The following is a 22,345-nucleotide window of genomic DNA, read 5'->3' on the forward strand; positions in this document are numbered from 1 at the left end:
GTTGGTGTATGATAGTCTATATACATTTTCCAGATTTTTTTATTAATTCCCATAAATTCTTAAACATTTCCAAAATTCCCCAGAAAGTTCCCAGAAAGTTTCTCTATTCTATTTATTTATTTATTTATTTATTTATTTATTTTGGCAAAAATGTGACAACAACAACAAAAAATCAAGAACAGGAGGTTTTGTTGTTCATGCGATAAACGCATGGGTGTGAAGCTTACCGAACAAACAAAGACCTTATTGATTGAGCATTTGCATGAACATGTTGTGGTCATTTTGAACCTGGATGTTTAGGGTATTGGAAGTTATCAGGATTATAAATTATAAGTAAATAAAATGCTAGTGAATTTCTGTTTGGGAACAATCATGAAGTCAAATAAGTCGAATTGAAGGACTTTATTTCGATGCCATGTAGAGTTTCCTGGGACTTGCAGTTCATATTTGGTTCAAAATAAAACTTTATTTAGACAAAGTCCTCTTCAAGATGCATTAAAAGGATCTTTGTCCTTCAGAATGCTTGAAGTGTTTATAGGACTTCTCTCACATTTGACATATTCGTGGCTCGCGCCCAGCAGGACATTACATACTGTCGCAGCTTTGTGAAATTCTCAGTAACAAACTGCCAAACCCGTCCTTCCTGCTTATTAAGGCATGCTGTGAAGCAGGCTGAGCTTGTTCAAGTACAAGCCTAAACAGAAGGTACTAGAGCTATGTCACCATGAGTTCTGATGTTCTAAGTATCCAGCAAAACATCTGAGTTTGTGTGTAAATGTTTCTCATGATCTCGCCTCAGTGAGCTGGTGTTCCTGTTCTTCTAGGAGCAGGTCTACCGAGAGCTTTGTGTGTGTTTTGAAAGAAAGAAAAAAAAAAATGACAAGGCAATTTCCTTCTAGGATTTTAAGCAGTAAATCTCCATGGTGAGAGAGAGTCTGATTAGCTCTTTTTATTTTTATTTTTTTTCCCCCCCTTAAGTAGTGATGGAAAGTTATTTTCCGGTTTGGAACAAGAACAGTAAGAGCCATTGAGTTGTGGAAATGTTGAGTTCTTTTCAAACACATATATAGTTGGGACTTTTGTGAACCTGAAGCTCTGTTTCATCCAAATATATTTTTCATGCTGAATTCCTTCTCGACTGAGCCATTTAACAAATTGGCAAATTAAATGTAGATCTAATTGTATGCTAAAGTTGAATTATGTAGTATTCTATCTTCGAGGTTGCCATAACATCAAGCTTGTGAGTGTGCCAGATAGCTAATGTCATGCTGTGGCTTGTTACTCTGACTACAAAAAAAAGAAAACTTGTATTTGCTGCTTGGAAATGTGATATATCCTCAAACCCCTACTAATATTACCTAAAGCACATTTAAATCTATAACACTGACAATATCCTTCACTGTTATTTCCTGATACTGGTGTAATTACGAGTTTTCACTTCTGAGTTCAGCATGCCAGCTTAAGCAACGCCTTCTCCAGGTGTTCTTATAAACCAGTTATCCTTTTATTCACAGTTTAGCCTGTTTACTTTAACATTGAAGTCTTATGCACAAAAAAAGCCAGGTGTGGCTACAGGTTTTCATTCTAAGAACTCAGGAGCCACACCTGAGACTCAGTTGAAGGTCCAGGTCAACTAATTAAGCAAGCAGAATCAGGTGTGGCGTCTCCCCGGAATGAAAACCGACAGCCACGTCTGCTCTTACAGAGAAGAATGACCCCGCTTTACTCTATTTCTGTTTACAGAGCTATAAACAGATGGATCTGATTATTATAGATTTGTAGGCTGTAGGTTAACTTCGTTATTGCAACATTAAAAAAAAAAAAAAATAATAATTTTCAAAGAATTGCAGTCACGTCACCTTCTAAGTGTTGAGTCGTTTCTGTAGTGAATGACTTCTGTTTAATGCTACAGGTAAATAATTTTTTTTTTTCTTTGTGTGTTCTCATTTACATGCAGGTCTGTGGTTCAGCTGGCATTTGCATCAGCCACGCATTTATCACTGACTGGAAACGTGTTACGTGTAAAAGCCTCTCAATATGCAAGAGACTCAATCGCTCCATCAGAGCAAAACAAGCAGTCGCTTCGGTTCTTTTTGTCTTCTTGAGCCAGACGCGTGTGTAGATCTTTCTGGCAGGTTCACGTGGTTGCCATGTTGATTTGGACTCCTCGATGGTGTTTGTGTACTGACTGTAAATGTTCCGAATTTAAAACTAATTTCAGGCCCGAGTCCGTTCCTCATTTGTTCTCATGCTTTTTTGTTAGTTTGATAAAATTCAGCATATAGACATTAACGATATGATGATGCTTGGACACGTGGTCCTTTTGAGAAAAAGCACTTAACCTTCATTTAAGTTTAAAGCAGATTTCCTGTCGTGTAAATCATGATTCAGGAATGTAGTTTATTAGAGCAACCAGGCTGATTAGACTGAGACAGTAAAAACACCTCACCTTCCTAAAACAGAACGGCCGTGATCTTTGAGTCTGTTTGAATATCGAATTGTTTAATCGTATAGCTGAGATTAGTTTAAAGACTCTGAAATCCCTCCCAAAGGGAACTAAATCTGTCTCAAAGTGCACAAAGTAAAGTTCATATAAACATCTACACTTGAGTGTACACGCTGAGTGAAACCGTCTGACTGTCTGTCTGTGTGTGTGATGTCAAGATTTACTGGTTTAAAGGTCACTTCTTGATTGCGCAAGAAACCTCGCATGGAACATGTTGTGGCTTTGAGGAACTCGGTGAAAGGGAAAGGGATAAAAGTAACAGTGCCGACATTAAATACAGAACACTTCGAACGGAAGATGGATATATAGCTGTGTTTTTAGTGTTTTAAAGCCCAATTTTAGTTCTTGTCTTCCTCCTTTTCATTGCCATTGCTGGACCCTGAAACATTGGTCTCATCAGCTACAGGTGTGCTTCTTACTGCTCGTCTGGCTCCGCCCTTAACTCGCGAATCAGCGCTCGTCCACGTGCCCGCTGCCACATTTATATACACTGTATAAATTGCTCTTTTTTGATCAATTATGTACAGTAATTTGTTAAACTATTATAACATAAATTATTATAATATATCAAAACTATGATTAATTTGAACATGCTGTTATACATGCATAGGTAAATGATAACACAGCCTTTATCTGCTTTTGAATTATTATTATTATTATTATTATTATTATTATTGATTATTTCAATTTTTTTATTATTATATTATCAACCTCTAACTCCTGAACACTGTCAGGTAGCGATCAGTTAAAATAAAAAGTGTATTCTACCCTTGTGAAGAGAACAGATAGCACATAGTGGACAAATATTATTGCCTTTAGCCACTATAACCTTTGATACAGTAACACCGATGTCACGCTCCAAGCAGATGTCGATACGTGTAACTTTTACCCTGAATGAGAACACAATAGTAAAGGAAGTGAAATCTGGAAGGCAGTGAAGTCCCTGCTTGAGACCAAAACTCAGCAAGATGGATATTTTTGGCCTTGTGGTTTTTACCGAACACCGTCATCAGAATCAATTCTGCAGTTCGTGCATCCTTTACACTCTGCTCCATACGCTGAGTGCCTACAGGGCTCTGAAATATGCGCTCTGCACGTGAAGTCGACTCACGGCTGTGTTTTATTACGCAAGTATTAACACAACAGTGAATTAAGAGCTCCATAAATCTCTATAGAGTTTTCTTCATCGAACGAGCAAAACCGCTGATGGTTCTCGACATTCTGGCCGATTTACAATCGACTTTCAGACCTTCTTTCCTGTGAGGGACGACGGTAAGGGGTTATCGAGTAAGTCGAGACCATGATGAAGTGATGTTCTCGAGCAACATGGAAGTACATAGAGAACATGTGTAGAGAAAATAGATGCAGTGCAGTAATCTAGTGTGCTGTCTTATGTTATTTCCTAAAGGTTCGAACAAGTGCTTTATTTGCTCCATTTCCCCCCCTCAGCCTCTTAAGCCCAAAGGAAACCTTTAAAGTATGCACACTTGTGAGTTCAGCATGCCAAGTATTGAGACTTCCTGCTGCTTGTGTTTTATTCCCAAAGTGTTAACACATAATTGAGGCAAACAATTGTATAGGATGTCTTCGGATGCAGCAGCGTTAATGTTTACCCAAAAATGCTCCAGCATGATGACGTCCCTGTGCACAAAGCCAGGTTCATAAAGATGTGCTTTACATGGGTTGGAGTGGAAGATCTCCTGCTATAGAGCATCGACCTCAACCCTTCACATCTTGTGTTCCTGTGATGCCGTGCTGTATACTCGCTTTCATTATTTCATTAAATAACATACCGACTACATCAGTGTTTATTTATACTGACGACTGACTGCACTCATACACTTTAGCTCAAATAAAAGGTCTTTAATAAGCAGCAGTTTATCAGATTCTCACTGATAGTTATTGTAGTTTGCAACGTTAAAGGACAGTTGGAAATGAGTTTTTCAGGTACGTTAAATCCACCTGGACAAGTCTTCTTTAATGTGTTGAGGAATTCTAAATGACGGGGAGACGAGTTGTGTATGAGATCAGGCAAACTCAAATATGCCAGTTAAAGCAAAATCAAAGCAAAATAGTGCTTACTTGGTTATTAGGGTTTTTTTGTATAGTTACTGTTTCTGTTCTAGTTGACGGTTGGTAAAAGGTCGGGAGATTCCATTGTCATTGTTTAGTAAAAGAAATGTGGAAGTAATACTGTTCCTATAAATTACATGTCTTGGGAAAAATTTAATAAAAAATAAATAAAGAAAACTTTAGCAAAGAGGAACAGCCATGTATATTTAACGGATCATTAATGTTAAAGGGTTATTAATGGGCACATGGACAGAGTGTCCTTAGCCTCTGTGTCTCAGCCAAGTGGCATGCCTTTCCGAAGGTCAGGAACAAAATGGCGCCAGATGTCCTGGAACGGCAGTGAACGTGGCTATATCTGACCCGTGCCTTTTCATGAATGTATTTAAAGGAGTCTGTCATTTCCCTGTACGCAAGTGCTCATTCAGCACAGGACCATTTTACACTTCAGTGCACAGGTTACGAGTTCCCCAGGCCCCTCAGGGACACTTTGAGTGAATTGCTCCGACATTAAGGTTCTGCCTTAAATGCTTTTAGTAAATTATTTACATTTGAGACGTTAGAGTTTCCTCTTTACGCCAATCCGGTAAGCTTAAACATCGAAGGAATGCAAATAAATCTACCTGTTCTTATGAAATCCATAAATCATCAAATTGTTTTCAAATAGAAGAACCTGGTCAGCTTTTAAGAGGCATTGCTCGCATGTAGCGTGTACATAGTGAGAATGCTTGAATAGTTATAGCCCAAGCCGTTGACTTGAAACGAGCCTCTCGAGCTAATTTACACTACGAGGAATATTCTGACTTTAAAAATATCACTGCTTACAGTGAAGTAGGGCTTGTGTTCGTTGCTGATTAGCATGCACTAGTATTTCCTTCTGTGGAAACAGCATATGGATTGTTTTCTGCTGCTTCCAGTCACACACGGAAGCGAGAGTAGTGTCGTATTCTTGCTGATGGACTGTACACTGTGTACTTCAGTGTAAAAGTAGCTTATAGATGATGCGGATGATCTGTAATGAGTGATTTTAATCTGCCCTCCAATCTCGTTTATTAAATGACCTTCTGTCCATCAGATAAAAACCTAGCATAAACACACGGTTCCTAATTGTGTAGGATGTGGAAACCAGTGCCGTCCTACTGAGACCTGTACGGAAATGAAAAACATTAGAATTAAAAATAGTTTCTGCTGTTTTAACACCCTGTATTTACTTTTATACGATCTCTCTCTCTCTCTCTCTCTCTCTCACACAAAACCTAGTTTATAAAAACTACTCTCTTTTTAATGTTTAAACACTTTATTCGGATGACTTGTAGCGAAGAACAATGCTGTAGTTCCTCCTTTTTATATATTCATAGAAATACAGTTTGCCGTCTGCTTTGTTTATCATTTATGTGTTAATGTATTGCAGTACCAATTCCATCCACTACACTAACGTGGCGCATCACGAGGCAACTTTTTACATCATGTGACCAGCATGTGCTCCATATATTTAAACTTTATGGTTTATGTAGGTGCCATTACACTCTATAATTAATAGAATGCTGATGAAACACATTTCTACCCTGTTTACTGACACATTTTTCTTGTCATTGTTACACTCGAATCATTAATCGTGAATTAGTTCTAGATGAATCCTGTCTTAGATTGCTTGGTTATTAGCATTAAAATTTGCATTAATTACATGGTAATAAATATTCATATCAGGAACTGAGCATGGTACTGGTACAACAATCAGCAGCGTTGCATTCCATATATATGCGCGCACACACACACACACACACACACACACACACACACACACACCATTTTAGTTTATCTTCTCAAGAGATGATACTATAGAAATTAAACTCGGATATATTTTAATCAATGTGCAGCTTGAATAGCAGTATAAATTTACTGTCCTCTGGAAATAACTGAACATACCGCCATTTTTGTCAAAATAACTGGCAACAAAAGTGAGTACACCCTAAGTGATAACAGCTGTACATCGTGTAATCATGCAAAGCCTCATGTTAATGTGTTTTTCATCTTGACAGGACTATACAAATGTGTGTATTTTGTATTTGAGCAGTTAAAATTTGGTGCTACTCGGAACAGACCTCGCAAAAGGGTCGATCTAAGAAGTTGAGTTCTCGTGCTGCTTTTCTTCTGAAAACCAGATGCAACACTGCAACAAGTCGGTTTTCATGGTCATCAACCAAGAAGGAAGCTTCTTATGAAGCTGGTTCACGAGAAAGCAGACAAACGGTTTTTGGATGACCCGTCCAAAAACATGATTAACTGGAACCATGTTCTGTGTTATGATGAGACTAAGATAAACTTGTTTGGCTCAAATGGTATCCAGCATGTGTGACACACTGACTACTCTAAAATATATCCAACTTTCATTTCTATAGTATTGTCCCTTGAGAAGATGTACAAAAATGGTTCCTGAAATGTGAGGGGTGCATTCGTGTGTATATTTATACTGCGAACATAGCTGAATTTCTTTTCACACTCTTGAGAAACATATGTTGGGCCATATGGATTATTTTGTCTAGTCAGCAAACACAAAGTGTAAATTAAACAAAGCTGTTAAGGTGCTGCTTGCACAGACAAACCAGCCCGGGGAAGTTTCTTTGCCGATCATGTGGCCCGAGTATTAAAGCTGAGTCATGCTTTTGAGGTCGGAAAACACCCAAATCGTCCATTTCGATTGCCGTTTATGTGCATGTGTATTGATTTGCTGAACAAAACCTAATTTCGTTTCATTTAAGCTGCAGTTTCAAGCATGGTCTGTGAAGTGGGACAGCTCGCTGCATGTCAGGAAGAAATAATTCTCGTTTTTTTTTTTTAAGGCCGAGTGATTTACTGGGATCTGTAATGGACTTGACAGGATGGAGGGAATGCAGTTTTGTGTGAAAAAACTGTAAGTGAAAAGCAAGACTGTGATGTCTTTGTGCACATTTCACAAGCTGTGGTGTGTAAAGGGATAAAACAGAGCCAGCGTCGAGTTTTCTCTGACCTGTACTTTGTTCTCGTTTACTAATGTTGCGAGTGGTGATCTTGAGTAACATCTGACCACGAAACTGGTACATAGTATCATTGCGGCTTTTACCCAGTTTTGCATAGATGTCTGTAATGACCAGTCGGCTGTCTCCTGAGCGTAGGGTTAAACATCAGCATGGGCTGTGTTTGTAGTAGACACTCATTAAAGTCCAAATGTAAGTCCTGAGTGCACTTGAATCAGAAGCCAGGATGGTTATTCAGACCCTTATTTAGATCTCCTCAGTCTCTTTACCGAGAAGGTTATTCGTCATGTCCGATAAATCAATACTCAGTTCATAAAGAGGTGAAATTGTCTCACGTTGTTTCAGACTTCATACTGCTGTTTATATCCTCATTAGTAACTGATGCATATTTACTTGGATTGTGCTATTATTTTTATTTTTTTTTTTTATTTGGAGACTGTAATCTTGTGCATATGACACATTTTACCAAAGGAGCAATATTATTATAATTTTTTTCTTTTTTACTTAAATTTTTATTTTTTTTAAGCCAAATGTGATTCTTTCTAAACTGTTACCACAAAAGTATGCAGTTGTATAGGATGTCTTTGGATACGGTAGCATAAAACTTTCCTATCACTTGAACTACAAGACCCAAACCTGTTCCAGCATGCGCACAAAGCCAGCTCCATGAAGGTATGATTTACATGGGTTGGACTGGAAGATCTGGTGGTATAGAGCTCTAACTTCAACCCTATTGAACACCTTTAGGATGAACATCACCTCACCTACATCAGTACCTGACATTACAAACACCTGAATAAGCACAAATCATCTCAAGCACACTCCAAAATCCAGAAGACTGGAGGTTATTATATGAGCAAACAAGGACTCAATGTGGAATGTTTTAAAAAGCACATACTAGCTTTTGTTTATATATCGTGTTTGCTAACAAATGTTAATTCATATTTTCACAAAACCATATAATAATTTTACCCCAATTCACTTCATAACATGTTTTTTATTTCACATACTTGGCATGTGTTTAGTCCACAGAGGTGTGTTTGCAGTTCCTCTGCTATGTGTAACCAGATAAACTCCCCATTTTGTTCACACGTGGTAAACATGCTTGGAAGATAACTTGAGGACAGTCACGATGAGTCATGTTTGTTTAGTGAATAGTAAATAAGACTGGAGCCTGTGTGTGAAATTATCATTTTATATCCTTCAGACCAATTAGATGGAGAACTTATTACTTTCTAAACGTGTGCCAAGGAGAAATTGTCACTTAAAAAACCAAATATATATAAAAAGAGAATGTATTTGTATATTTTATTTCCAAATTCCTTTAGAGCAGTTTCTACACCTAATGGAAGAAAAGGTTTTAAACTGCAATCATCATTAATGCTGTGTGATATGACTATATAATATTGGTTTTGTGATACTTGATTATTGTGATACTGTCACATATGTGTGTATGTTTAGTAGTATTAAATACCAAAATTAATTTGATAAAATGCTAAATCTTATAAATATTTGTTGTCAAATGCATTTTTTTCCAGGTTTAAAACTTTTGTCACTTTTATTGAGTTTTAATAAAAAAAAACAAATTATTTCTATTTTTGTATTTATATTGGAAATCTACTGTATTTGCTGGTAAATTGCTGGTAAACTCCTCATTAGAAGCATTATTAATGTAGCCATGCCCATGAAAAGTCAAAACAGTCTTAAATGGTCTACATATAGTTCCTTTTTTATTCTATTTTAAAAGTTCAGCGTCTTTCATTAGCTCGTTCCTCTCCAAAATACCACAGTGTGCCCAGTTATTATTGGTCTGTCTGTCTAACACAGTCAAAAAGACGCCCATACGGTACCCGTGTGTGTGTGTACCACAGCACGGTGGAAGAGGAATGCTGCAATGTCTAGAGCTTCTCTTCACCCCATGTATTACCATCCTCCTATAATTTGAATGTGGTTTCACAATGTCCAGTTTACACATGCATTTTAAACAGACTGCAGAAAGACTTAAAAACACGGCTACACTATTTTATATTGTTATACACAACACTATTTTATATTGTTGGCTGGCATGGGAAGTGGGTTAGTCATGCATTATAAAACTGGTCCATTTATAAAGAAGTCTGGTCAGATCCATTGACTGACAGGCAACCAATGCGGAGAACCACAATACAGGGTGACAATATACTCGGCATCTCTTATTAGCTATAACACGCGGTTATTTAGTCTCCTTCTTTTGCAATTCTGAACTTTCTTTCAGGTTCATGCACGAACTTTTGAATCACTTTTAATTAGAATTGTATCTTCAAACCTTGGTGACTTTCATTTAGGACTGTAGGCCTCTCCATCATGGTTATACATACACAATTACGAAAGAGAATCCAGTTTTTGCACTTTGGAACAAGATGTTGTCAAAGCTGTAGGTTTTTAAAAGCTTGATTTGGGGGAACATGCTGTTATAGGAAAATTGGGAAAATATGCATTCCTTATGGAATGAATGTAAGAATCAGCTCCTAGTGCCAGTAGATATTTGTATATGAAAATCGTTCTGAGAAGTAACCCTACAGCCTTAATCTTAGTGTTTAGTCAACGCTTCTTTTCAGGAACAGTAACCGTTTAGTATTTTATATATATGTGCCGTAACAGTCTCTTTTAATTAGCTCACAGTGTTCACAGAAACCCTGTAATCTCAACAAGGAGGAGAAAAGTATATATATATATATATATATAAAGGATCTTTTCCACCCAATGAGAGAATGGCCTGTTTGTCTGTGTGAAGTCCAGACCACTGATGGTTATGGCATCGCTGCAGTGCACAGAGAAGTTCGATGAAACTCGACCATCTCTAGTAAGAAACCTGTTATTTTAATCTGATCATCACTCACTTGGCGATGCTCTAAAATGTTAAGATTTTTTCACAGAAAAATTCACAAATGAGGTTTTTTTTTTTTTTTGTTTGTTTATTTAGGGGACATTTAGTTAACAGTGGAAGTTTCTGTAAATTAGGAGAAAAAAAGAGGAGGCTGCCGAGTCGTTTTTGTTTAAGCCAGTTTAAAACTTTAGTTTCTTTTGTGACTTTAAGAAGTGGACTCACTTTTGTGCTTCAGAATGGCTTATTTTCCCTGTGTTCCAACTTCAACACATCTCAATAGCATCGCACTACCACCACCATGTTGATTGTTTTTAAAGTGTTTTGCTGTTAGAAGCATTTAACAGACGCAGGACTTTTCCAAAAATTCACAGCTTGATCAATTATCTCTACATTTGCGCCACTCGGTAGCCTCTGAATCTTAACAAATCTTCCACAGATCATGTTGCTCGTTGCACACTAGACTATTCATAGAACGCTCTTAGGCTCGCTCCAAGCGGATCTATTTATGGACTTGTGTTCAAGCATTTAAAAGCATTAAGTGGTGCATCAAAACACTTTGTTGTCTCCCTGTGTGTGTGTGTGTGTGTGTGTGTGTGTGTGTGTGTGTGTGTTTTGTTTATTGGCTTGTCATGGATATAATTAGATGACGTGATACAATCCCGGGGTTGCGATGCAGCGTTCCCGTAAGGAGTCCACTCAAAAGAGGAGAGTGGTTCAAGCGAAGCAGCGTGTAATGCCTTGACATTTTCCTCTCTCTTTGTGTGTGGGATCTGAGATTACCTGTTTGGTCGACTGTGTGGTCGTGTGCTGGGACTGGAATACTGAGTGTTTTCAGTGGGTTCAGCACAGGACAATTTCAAGGTCACTGCATCTGTGAGGCTGTGAGATAAATGAGCACATTGAGTAAAACAGTGACACGTTAATGAAGATGATCCTGGATTGGGTCATGTGTGGTGTGATGTGACTTGACTTGGCAGAAGTATTTTGTTGTACAGTGTGCATGCATTCTACACTACTTTTGTGGAATAGTAGGGGAAATTGTGTAGGGAATAGGGGGTATAACGGATCATAAAATTCACAGTCCGGTTTGTAAAATAATATTTTATAATATTTGATACAAATAAAATGGATTCAGTTAAATTAATGCAATACACTATATCATATTAGTAAATTGATTAAAATTGAAATAAATGGAAAACTTTAATTAAATAGTTTACATTTGTTAGACCCCATTTGGGTAATACAGATATTAATATTAATATTACATTTTCTAAAGATATGATCTATTAATTGTTAAAAAATTTTCCAGCATACTTTTAACAAATATCTTCATTCCTTCCATCGTCGACATTAAACGCTAAAGAATCCATAAGGCCAGCATTAGTCACTAGCCACTTGCTGGTTAGCGGCTAATGCTAGCGCTATAGATTCTTTAGCGTTTTCATGCATGACCAAAACAAACGTTATTTCCGGTGTGTAGCCACAGTGACACTGCGCTAACTCTAGTTTCTTTTTTATACCATTGGCATTGTTGTGTATATTTTTAAGTTTATTAATAATAATAATAATAATAATGCACTCAAAATACTGTGGATACTGAACAAACTTTTGGTCCGCCACTTAATACGTTCCTGAGGAAACACAGATTTTTTTATATGTTCCGCACGTAAAATATAATAATGATAATTTTATCCAATGAGGACTTTAACATTCCACACATTCAGTGTGTGTGAGGAAGTACATTCTGTGCTTAGCCACGTCAACACAGATTACGGAGATGCTGCACAGCCTTTAGGCAAAACCTGCTCTGATTAAGCGCTCCTCATTAACCCATCCTCTTCAACACCTACTTTCACTCACGCCACCTCTTTCTCTTTCTTGTCTTTTTCTGTTTCTCTTCGAAATGTTTGTTCCATTTGTTGTCTCTTCCTTGCTCTCTTTCTCTCTGTACCTCTTTCTATCTGTCTGTCAGTCTGTCAGTCTGCTCTGTCTGTCTGTTTCTTCATCTGTCTCTTTGTCTCACTCAGAGTCCCTCTCTCCCTCTCTATACCTTTTTTTAAGGGGGAGTGGTGGCTCCAGTGGTTAAGGCGCTGGATTACTGATCGGAAGGTCGGGGGTTCAAGCCCCGGTATTGCCAAGCTGCCACTCTTGGGCCCTTGAGCAAGGCCCTTAACCCTCTGTGTGCTCCAGGGGCGCCGTACTATGGCCGACCCTGCGCTCTGACCCCAGCTTCCAAGCAAGCTGGGATATGCGAAGAACAACATTTCACTGTGCTGTAATGTATATGTGACAAACAAAGGCTATTCTATTCTGGCTATTCCATTATTATTATTATTATTATTATTATTATTTTTGACTCCTCTCTTAATTTGTACGTGTTCCTGAATCTCTCTCAGTTCAGCTCTCTCTCTCTCTCTCTCTCTCTCTGTCTCTCACTCTCTCTCTCTCTCTCTCTCTCTCTCTCTCTCTCTCTCTCTCTCTCTCTCTCTCTCTCTCTCTCTCTCAGGTGAATAAATAGTAAGTAGGCTGCCTATAGCAGATCTGGGCCAAAAGAAGCAGTACACAGCTAGTGGACAGTGAACCTCTACTGACCTGCTGAAAAGCAAAGTTGCAATAAAAAATATGCAAGGGGAGAGAGGCAGAGAGGGAGAGGGAGAATTGTGTAGGGAAGAACAGAAAGGAGCTGCTCCTTTACACAGTGATATATTGACCTGTCTGTGCAGCCTTCTGTCTGTCCCTCACAACTAATTGTTATTATAATGATGTTCTGTGCAGAGGAGAGAGAAATAACCGCAAGGTGGAATTATTGTGCTTTCAGTTAAAAAAAATATATAAACCAAACGTCGACATAATATTAATTATTGCACGCTTTAATTATAATTTTGCATTCGTGTTAATGCATGTGCTGTAATATTTGAATACAGTTGAATGTGAAACCATTTAAGTCAATACAATTGGATCAAAAATTTAATTGTCAAGTTTATTTCTATTGCGCTTTTCACAACAGACATTGTCTCAAAGCAGCTTTACAGAAATCAACAAAAGGTGAACGATGTGTGTTTATCCCTGATGAGTAGCCGTGGCGACTGTGACAAGGAAAAACTCCCTTAGATGTTATGAGGAAGAAACTTTGAGAGGAACCAGACTCAAAAGGGGAACCCATCCTCATTTGGGTGACATCAAGAGTAGATTATAGTCTTTTAAACAATACAGAACACTGGAGAGTGAGAACTAACATGAACACTGGAGTGTGTGATTGAGTTGTGTGTTTTCTACAGTCTTATACAGTCTTTATGGTTATAAAACTACTGAGCAACTCATAAAATAGCTCAACATTTGTGATCATCACAGATCCCACAGATCACAGAAAACATTGTGTACGTTACATTTGAAGCGTATGAACTTTATAACTAAATTTGAGTGCAAAACATTGTTTAAATGAAACCCATCATAAGAATCGATTTGTTTTTCCCAAAAGGATAGAGGATAGGTTTGCATACGTCATGTGTTTGGAGTGTAAAGAAACGCGATCGCTGGCCGACTGACCGACCGATTCGCACACCTGGGATTTTTCCCGTATTAGATTACACAAAGTGCACGAAAATCTGATCAAATCTCAGCCAAAATCAGATTTTCCTTTTTGGATCTATGAGATTATTTTGTCGAGGTAAACAAAGCCGGTGTAGTCGGAATCGTGTGTCCTGACTCTTCTGTTTGGTGTTTTCAGACTGCAGCCATTAAAAGAAAGGTACACCACAAAGGCGGCGAGAGGAAAGGGGCAGAGGTAGAGGAGGAGAAAACCTCGGATGAAGGTTTCATGGGGATGACGCCACTGCTGCAGGCCCACCACGCTATGGAAAAGATGGAGGAGTTTGTCCATAAGGTCAGTCTACACACACACACGCACACACAAACACAGGGTAGGCTAATTATTTATTCATTATCCGGCCCAGTGAGAGAGAATGTTAAAGCTTCAGGGTTTTGCCCAGTCATGTGTTTCGGTTGCTCGGAAACTAAACCGATGAAGCAGTAGCTAAAGGCACATTGTGACACACAGCGAACTACCTGGGAAAAGGACGACTTTGTGATGCGATATCATTATATATTACATATATATATATTTCACCTTATAAAGCGTCAACATCACGTCATGAATGTATTTACAATTGCTTTACTGGACCATTTCAATCTGTTTTCTCAAATATCAACTAAAAAAAGTTTTCCAAGACTTTTTAAAACATTACGCTAAAGCAATGAATGCGACGGATCTGGAACATTTCTCTGTGGACCCTAATCAGGAATTAGTGGACAATAATCAGGAATCTTTAAATCCTGGTTTCTTAGACTTCCCAAGCACACTCTTCATCAGCAGCAAAGCTTTCGTGCAATTCCAATAGTTTAATCAGTAAATAGGGAGAAAAACAAATCACATTTATTTTACAATTATTTTTTTTATTAAATCGGACCATAACAGAGGTTTAACATCCTTGTCCATGAACATGCCGTACACATTGTAGTAGCATCTTCATGGTGAAGGGTATAAGGTTTCACACCAAATTAAAACATTTGATGGATGGAGAAAGGAAGAAAGAAAGAAAGAAAGAAAGAAAGAAAGAAAGAAGCACATGTCCTACACATAACATGTATATACACACACGGCTGTAGAGAAGTCACATAATTTCACTTATCAAAACAGACGCTCCCTGAGAACACTTCATCTCCACCAAACAGCCGCAGCCGCATTCATGCTCCTTCATCTCACTGTGGAACCGAGAATATCAGCATGGAAACCTTCCAATACTTATTACCCATCTCCTGTCCTCAAGCGATTCGCTTTTCTATCAATAGACACGCAAGTTCAGCAGGGGAAAGACAAACGTCTGCTCAGTGTTAGTTAAAAAGCCTTCCAGTTCAAGTCTCGTTCAAACCTCCTTTTGCCCTCTTTCTCGCCTCCTCACTTCCCATGTAGTCGAAGCACAGCTGTGTGTGTGAAAAGCCACTCTGACTAAGAGTCTCTCCACTCGCTCTGATCTCTGCTCTCTGAGCAAGACGTAAGGGCCAAGGCTTTGGAGCATCGTGGCGTTTCCGATGAGCCCGAGTCTCAGCTGAAATTGCTCACCGCAGGCCTTCAATTACCACATTAATCACTCGGGATGATGTCTGGCATTTGCTCTACAACTTCTGCTCTTTACTGTTTTGGTGATAAATATGAAAAATGAGTCTTGCTTCAATGCAAAAAAACAAACAAACTATATTAAATAGTTCTCTTATCTCTGTGGAATATACACTCCTGGGTGTGTTCTTTGTTCCGAACACAATTCTGTCCACATTTCACAGGAGTTGGAGATACCGTGGCATACGGTACACACTGCACACACACACAGTGGAGAAAGGAATGTGTCAGTGTCCTTTCAGAGCGTTGTGAAATGTTTTTCTGTTATTTTCAGTAAAGTGGAAAACTACAGCGAGCAGCTTGGGAACTGTGTGTGTGTGTGTGTGTGTGTGTGTGTGTGTGTGTGTGTGTGTGTGTGTGTGTGTGTGTGTGTGTGTGTGTGTGTGTGTGTGTGTGTGTGTGTGTGTGTGTGTGTGTGTGTGTGTGTGTGTGTGTGTGTGTGTGTGTGTGTGTGTGTGTGTGTGTGTGTGAAGAATGAGCAGAGAGTTTGGATTAATCAACTAAACAATACGAGTCCACTTCCTCACTGTGATTAATACTTTATTTATCTCACTGTCGCTTTATACTTAGAAAAGATTTTCTCTTTTCCCTTCTTTATTTTTATTCATCTGTTTCTGTTTTTTGTCTATTTTAATGTTTCTTTTTTGCTTTATCTTATTTTTGTGATATTTCTCTCTCTTTCTTTGACTTTTCATGGTTTTTATATTTTTTGTGTTTTAGTCTACTATTTTTGTTTTTCGTTTCTTTTTTTTTTCATTCTTTTTTCATTCTATTTCCCTCTGTCTTAGTGGGGTATTGTTTTTTCCTCCCTACTTTTTATGGCAATTTTTAATTCATTTCTTCAGTTAATTTTTTCTTTCTTTTCATTCTTTCCACTTCTTGCATTTATTTATTTTTTTGTCTCTCTCACTGTTTTTTGTTCTAGTATACATTTTTTCCTCTTTACTAATTCTTTGTCTGTTTGTGTTTTTTGTTAATTTTTCTTTTTCTTTTTTGTTCATTCTTCTTTAGTTCTAGTCTGTTGTTCTCTTTTTACTATTTCTTTGTCTTGCTTTTTAGCAGTTTCTTTTTTACATGTATTCTTTGCATTTTCGTTTTTCTTTTCGTCTTTTTTTTTTGTTTGTTTGTTCTAGTATATGTGGGTTTTTTTTCCGATTTATTTGTCTTGTAAAAGACCAGTAGGTTTTTCCATTGTTTATATGATGTGTTGCATTTATCTTTTTATCTTTTTATTTGGTGAAGATGTGGGAAGGCCGGTGGCGTGTCATCCCTCATGACGTGCTGCCCGACTGGCTGAAAGACAACGACTATCTCCTGCACGGACACAGGCCCCCGATGCCGTCTTTCAGAGCATGCTTCAAGAGCATCTTCAGAATTCACACAGAAACAGGAAACATCTGGACTCACCTTCTTGGTGAGAAAATGAATAAAGCACACGCGTTGTCACATGCAGCAGTTTTGATGCTCTGCTGTCTAACACTCCACAGTATAGCTGTTTGCTTACGTCCGCACTGACGCCGTAGTGCAGATCTACGGCCTGCTCTAATCACTGGTGATTAGCTTAATAGAGCTTGCAGGAGTGCAGTGTTTCTTGGGAGAGAGCCATGTTGTCTGAGGATTTAAAGACTTAGTTACATGCAGAGAATGTCTGTTAAACAGTAGCGCCAGTTTATGGTCCTGGGAATTAGCGATTTCACGCTGACTTTAGCCAGTGGGTCTTTATTTATTTATTTATTTTTTAAAGCCAGATGTTGAAGTAGATTTGTTTTGCACCTCAGAGTTCTGATAATATCATTAACGTGGTTCTTTTAAGCTTTTCTTTTGAAAAATGTAACTATTACAACTATAGATGAAAAAAAAAAATTGCTTAATACAGTCCTGATACCTAGTAGGGGAAAATAGATCTGAGCTTTGATTTAGTAATTGTTAGTCTGGGATTTAATCAGCTAAGAACATTATATAGACAGAACATTTGGTACACCTGAGTTATCCAGCCATTTGTGCTTCTTTCTCAAACACGAAGCTGAAGGCACACAGCACAATTGTCATTGGACTTGGTGGTGTTATAATTCCCCATGACCCATGGCCTCCTCACCTCACCTCACCTCACCTATATAGCTATGTCTACAAACACACTCCAAAATCTAATGGAACATCTTCCAAGAAGAGTGGAGATCATTATTACAGCAGATGGGGACTAATGGGATATTCAGAAAGCACCAATCTTATAGTCTGGTGTCCACAAACTTTTGTCCATGTCTTGATGGCTGAAAAACTGTGCAGATATTAAGGTAGAATTAGATATCAGTCTTAGCATACTGTGGAATGTGGTCTCATTTAGAGACTACATCAACATAAAACTGTTTTTAATTCTTACACCCACAACAAACAAAAAAATGTATGTTCTCCATACACACTTCTAATCTTTGCTTCCCTTTCTATTGGCAGGTTGCCTGTTCTTTCTGTGTCTGGGGATTGTGTACATGTTCAGACCAAACATGTCATTCGTGGCACCGTTTCAGGAGAAGATCGTGATCGGCGCATTCTTCTTGGGAGCCATCCTCTGCCTGTCCTTCTCCTGGGTCTTCCACACAGTCTACTGCCATTCCGAGGGTGTCTCTCGGATATTCTCAAAGTCAGTGAATTTATGGCTTTTTTTATTTTTATTTATTTATTTTTTTTGTGCACACATCAAAAGCAAATGAGGTACAACACAGAAGCAGCGATAATCGATGAGACCGTATTGAGCTTCTTGTTCCGTTTCACTGAACCCTCTCAGATTGATCATATGAAGTGGTACTCGGGGGGGAGACCGAACTATTATTGATTGGCAAGATTTACGCTCGCAGTTCTACGTAGAAGGGATGAAGCGAAGCGAATGCATTCTTGAAGAGCGAGCAGAAAAATTCTGGCGCGGAGATATTTAACGAAGGAACATAAAGGGAAATTAGAGCAAATTATTCAACGATGTAAATAATCTCAACAACAGCGCCATCTAGTGCACACGTTTAGAATGCACGCAAGTTTGTACACACCGCATCTTTTACCCATTTGTGTGACCATACACTATTATGAGCCATATGGGATCGCATAGCAATGAACAGGCAGACACTGATGCTAAGGAAGCCCTCAAAATACCAACATCAGCCCTCAAGCCAATAAAAAAAAAAACACTTGAAAGGATGAAACGGAATAAGTGCACCGATAATAAGCTACATCAAATAAACCCAGCTATAAACAAAAGGCAATTCCTCCACTTCCACTTCCGTCATACGCAGACTCTCACGCTCTTTCCTGCTAAAACCAACAAGAACCCCCAACCCTATGTGACCACAGTGAAACAATCATGACCATCAAACACACATTAATGGAACACATCAGGGTTTTTTAGGCACATATTTAGGAGTTTTTCAAAATGAATCATTCAAGAAAAAAAAAAATTTAAATGATGGACTTTTTTGCAGCAGCCAAAACTCTGTGAGCCTCCACTACCACATAATGTCCCATTTTTCCCTCCTCTGATCCTGCCATCGAAAAATTAAACAAATAAATAAACAAACTCGCACTACAAGTCACAATTACATACAAATACACACAAATATGCCATTAGGCCTTTTTTTACCCCCCTGTAAGAATGGCAGATGTGCCAGATGATATGCAGATGTAAATTACCTACGTGGAAGCCCCACCTCTTTTTTCATCTTACTTTAGTAATGCCGTCATGTCTGGCTTGATGTACTGGCTGAGGCAGATCCCTGTGTTATTTCCAAATTGTACATGAGCTGTTCTGAGGAAAAAAAAAAGGCCATTAGTGACTTGTACAGTCATTTTAATAGGAATGATTAAGTAAAAACAGGGTAAAAAATGATGCTACAGACACTGGAGTGTGCAAACCTGTATAGCAAATACCTGATTTGTGAAAAAGTGTATTGAAAATGTCTTTTCTGTGTTGTAGGTTGGACTACTCCGGCATCGCGTTCCTGATCATGGGTAGTTTCGTGCCGTGGCTTTACTACTCCTTCTACTGCTCCCCTCAGCCCTGTGTTGTGTACCTGATCGTTGTGTGCATCCTTGGCCTCGCTGCCATCTTCGTGTCCCAGTGCGATTTTTTCGCCACACCACAGTACCGAGGCGTAAGAGCTGGTAAGCAGCTGCATTACGTCACAGAATAATTGCCACCCTACACAAGTCTCCTTGAGTGATTTGCACTACACAGAGCATCAAACTTGAAAGAACATATGTTCATGTTATAAGCTTTATTGAATACTTAAATTCAAATTGATTAGTTTTTTTTTTCTACATGGAATTGACCCATATATATATATATATAATATAAAGAATATTATTAAGGTGTGTTGCGTTGAAGGTTTTAATTTCAACGCAATTTTATATTTATTACTTTATATTTTTATAAAGATTGTCAAACAGAAATGCGTGCCGCATTAATTGCCAGGTTTATTTTGACAGCCCTGATGTCAGACAGAAGCATATTTTAATAAAGAATACGCAGAGATGACTAAAAAAATGTTATATAAGGGTGCCAATAATTTTGCCACTTTTCTGAGGAAAAAAAGGTTTTCTGCACAGGTGATGTGATGTCAGGTTGCAAAAAGCAGCTACAGACTGACCTTTAAGAAATAAAAAATAGGAAAAAATAAATAAAGCTGTGTAATAGTAACATCTGTGTGTGTTTTGTGTGGTACAGGTGTATTTGTGGGTCTGGGCCTAAGTGGCGTTGTCCCCTCGTTTCACTTCGTAATCTCCGAGGGCTTCCTCAGGGCCACCACTATCGGTCAGATGGGCTGGCTGTTCCTCATGGCTACCCTTTACATCACCGGAGCCTGCCTTTACGCTGCACGCATCCCTGAGAGATTCTTCCCCGGCAAATGTGACATCTGGGTGAGTGTGTATACCTTTGTAGGAGTGTATAACATGCACACGGATTGTTGGTGTACTGTCAGTTATTGTACTAATGTTCATCCTCAGCTGTGTTCACGTGTTTTGTTCCTGTGCTCCCCAGTTCCACTCGCACCAGCTCTTCCACATCTTAGTGGTCGCGGGAGCGTTCGTGCACTTCCACGGCGTGTGTAACCTGCAGGAGTTTCGCTACACAGAGGGAGGCGGCTGTACGGCGGACGAAGCCCTGTGAGGCAGCACTGCACCACCAGGGGGAGACAGAGCTCCCCTTTACTTACCACCGTCGCCAGTAACGCCACCTCCTCCTCTCGTACCGGTGTCGCTCCACTACTGAGGGCTGAACGAGATCTTTCTCTTATCTCTCTCTCTCTCTTTCCTCTCTGCCTCTTCTTCTGCCCTCTTTAATAAAACTAAAAAAAAAAATAAAAATCCACGACGCGATTTCAGTGGAGCTCGAGGGTGGACCAAGTCTGGAATACTCATTTACAGAGTTGTTTTTGAGATCTGTAAACATTTGACTTTGTGCAGTTTGCATATTAACTGGGATGGACGGGGCGGGGGGGCAGTTGTGAAATTTTGCCTTTTAAAGGTGCAAATGGTTTTAACTGTTAAAGTTATTAATGTAAATAAGATTTCTAAACTGGGTTATATAGATTTTTACAAATGTTAAATAATAATAATAATAAAAAAAAAAAACATAGTATTGTTAAATCGAGAGGAAAAGAATGAAATGATGCAACAAAAAAAACGGATGCATCGATTCGGGTCTTGGAGTCAAATCAACTGTGCGCTTTTGAACCAAAAAATAATCAGAGGGTGAAAATCAGAACGCGACTAAAAGACCAGAGAAAAAACGAAACAAAAAAAGATTTCTGAATGAGCCGAACGAAGCAATATTCGCCGCTTCACGTGAAAGGGCACAGCCGCAGTTTTTCCTCCGAGGCTCAAACAGTGTACCTTTTCTAGAGAGCTGAGTCAGAAATCCACGAGAAGCCATCAAGAGCGTTTGTTTTTCTGGCAAAGCCATAATTTTGACAGAAGCCAGGTTCAACAACTGGCCTTAAAATAATCGCTTTCAGGCTCCTTATTTTCTCCACACAAGGAATTTCTGCTTCTCTTCTTGGATTATCGCACCTCAGCTCACACATTTGATTCATTATTATTATTTTTTTTTTTGCATAAAAATGCAGTTTTGTTTCTTTCGCTTGCCTTTTCCAGAGGGCTTATGGGTCACGTGTTTATAGATCCACGAACGCATCACACTGTGTTTTCATCTACGCAAGAGTATTGAGTTTCGAACCGCTCACGTGATTTCGAAAAGGACACTTTTACGAGATCAGGGGCCGTAACGGAGGCATCGCACGGCCACCGTCCGCTTCAGTTAAACGCTGCCTTACACGTCAGCTTGTGTGGGAAAGTTTTTTTTTTTTTTTTTTTTACAACAAAGTCAACTCGGGGATCAACGTCACCTTCTCGGAACATCACTACAGGAGAAAAGCCTGTAACCTGCACACTCATCCGTCTGTAAAAGACTTTGACAGTGTTGTCAGACGCAAACTGTCGTCCGCTCGTGAGGCCCCGACTTCACCAACGCAAGGCCTTTGATTCACTGCATAATTTAAATGATGGATTTTTTGGAGATTGGTTTTCTTTTTTCTTTTGGTTCTTCTTTGTAATATTAATTTATTGTTAAGGTGTAAAAGGTGCGTACTATTTCTCATTGAAGCACACACGTTCCGAGTGTCTGCAGTAGAACCTTTATATCTACTGTATTGTTCTAATAAAACGTTTTTCAATTA

At 38.7% G+C, this 22,345-nt stretch overlaps 1 protein-coding gene across 2 annotated transcripts in view; it reads left to right on the forward strand.

Moving 5' to 3' along the window:
* adipor2 (adiponectin receptor 2) overlaps positions 1 to 22,345 on the forward strand; it is a 33,023-nt gene extending 10,678 nt beyond the window's left edge. Inside the window, exons 3-8 of one of the 2 annotated variants that reach the window (XM_083528029.1) lie at positions 14,184 to 15,966; positions 16,103 to 17,043; positions 18,078 to 18,264; positions 19,585 to 19,772; positions 20,335 to 20,528; positions 20,650 to 22,345. In XM_083528029.1, the coding sequence (XP_083384155.1) occupies positions 16,872 to 17,043; positions 18,078 to 18,264; positions 19,585 to 19,772; positions 20,335 to 20,528; positions 20,650 to 20,778 (870 nt within the window). In that variant the 5' untranslated portion in view covers positions 14,184 to 15,966; positions 16,103 to 16,871 and the 3' untranslated portion in view covers positions 20,779 to 22,345. The remainder of the gene's footprint in view (positions 1 to 14,183; positions 15,967 to 16,102; positions 17,044 to 18,077; positions 18,265 to 19,584; positions 19,773 to 20,334; positions 20,529 to 20,649) is intronic. The other variant, XM_083528028.1, reaches the window with a different exon arrangement.

Source organism: Silurus aristotelis (assembly GCF_946808225.1).
Source record: "Silurus aristotelis genome assembly, chromosome: 24".
Classification (NCBI taxonomy): Eukaryota; Metazoa; Chordata; class Actinopteri; order Siluriformes; family Siluridae; genus Silurus; species Silurus aristotelis.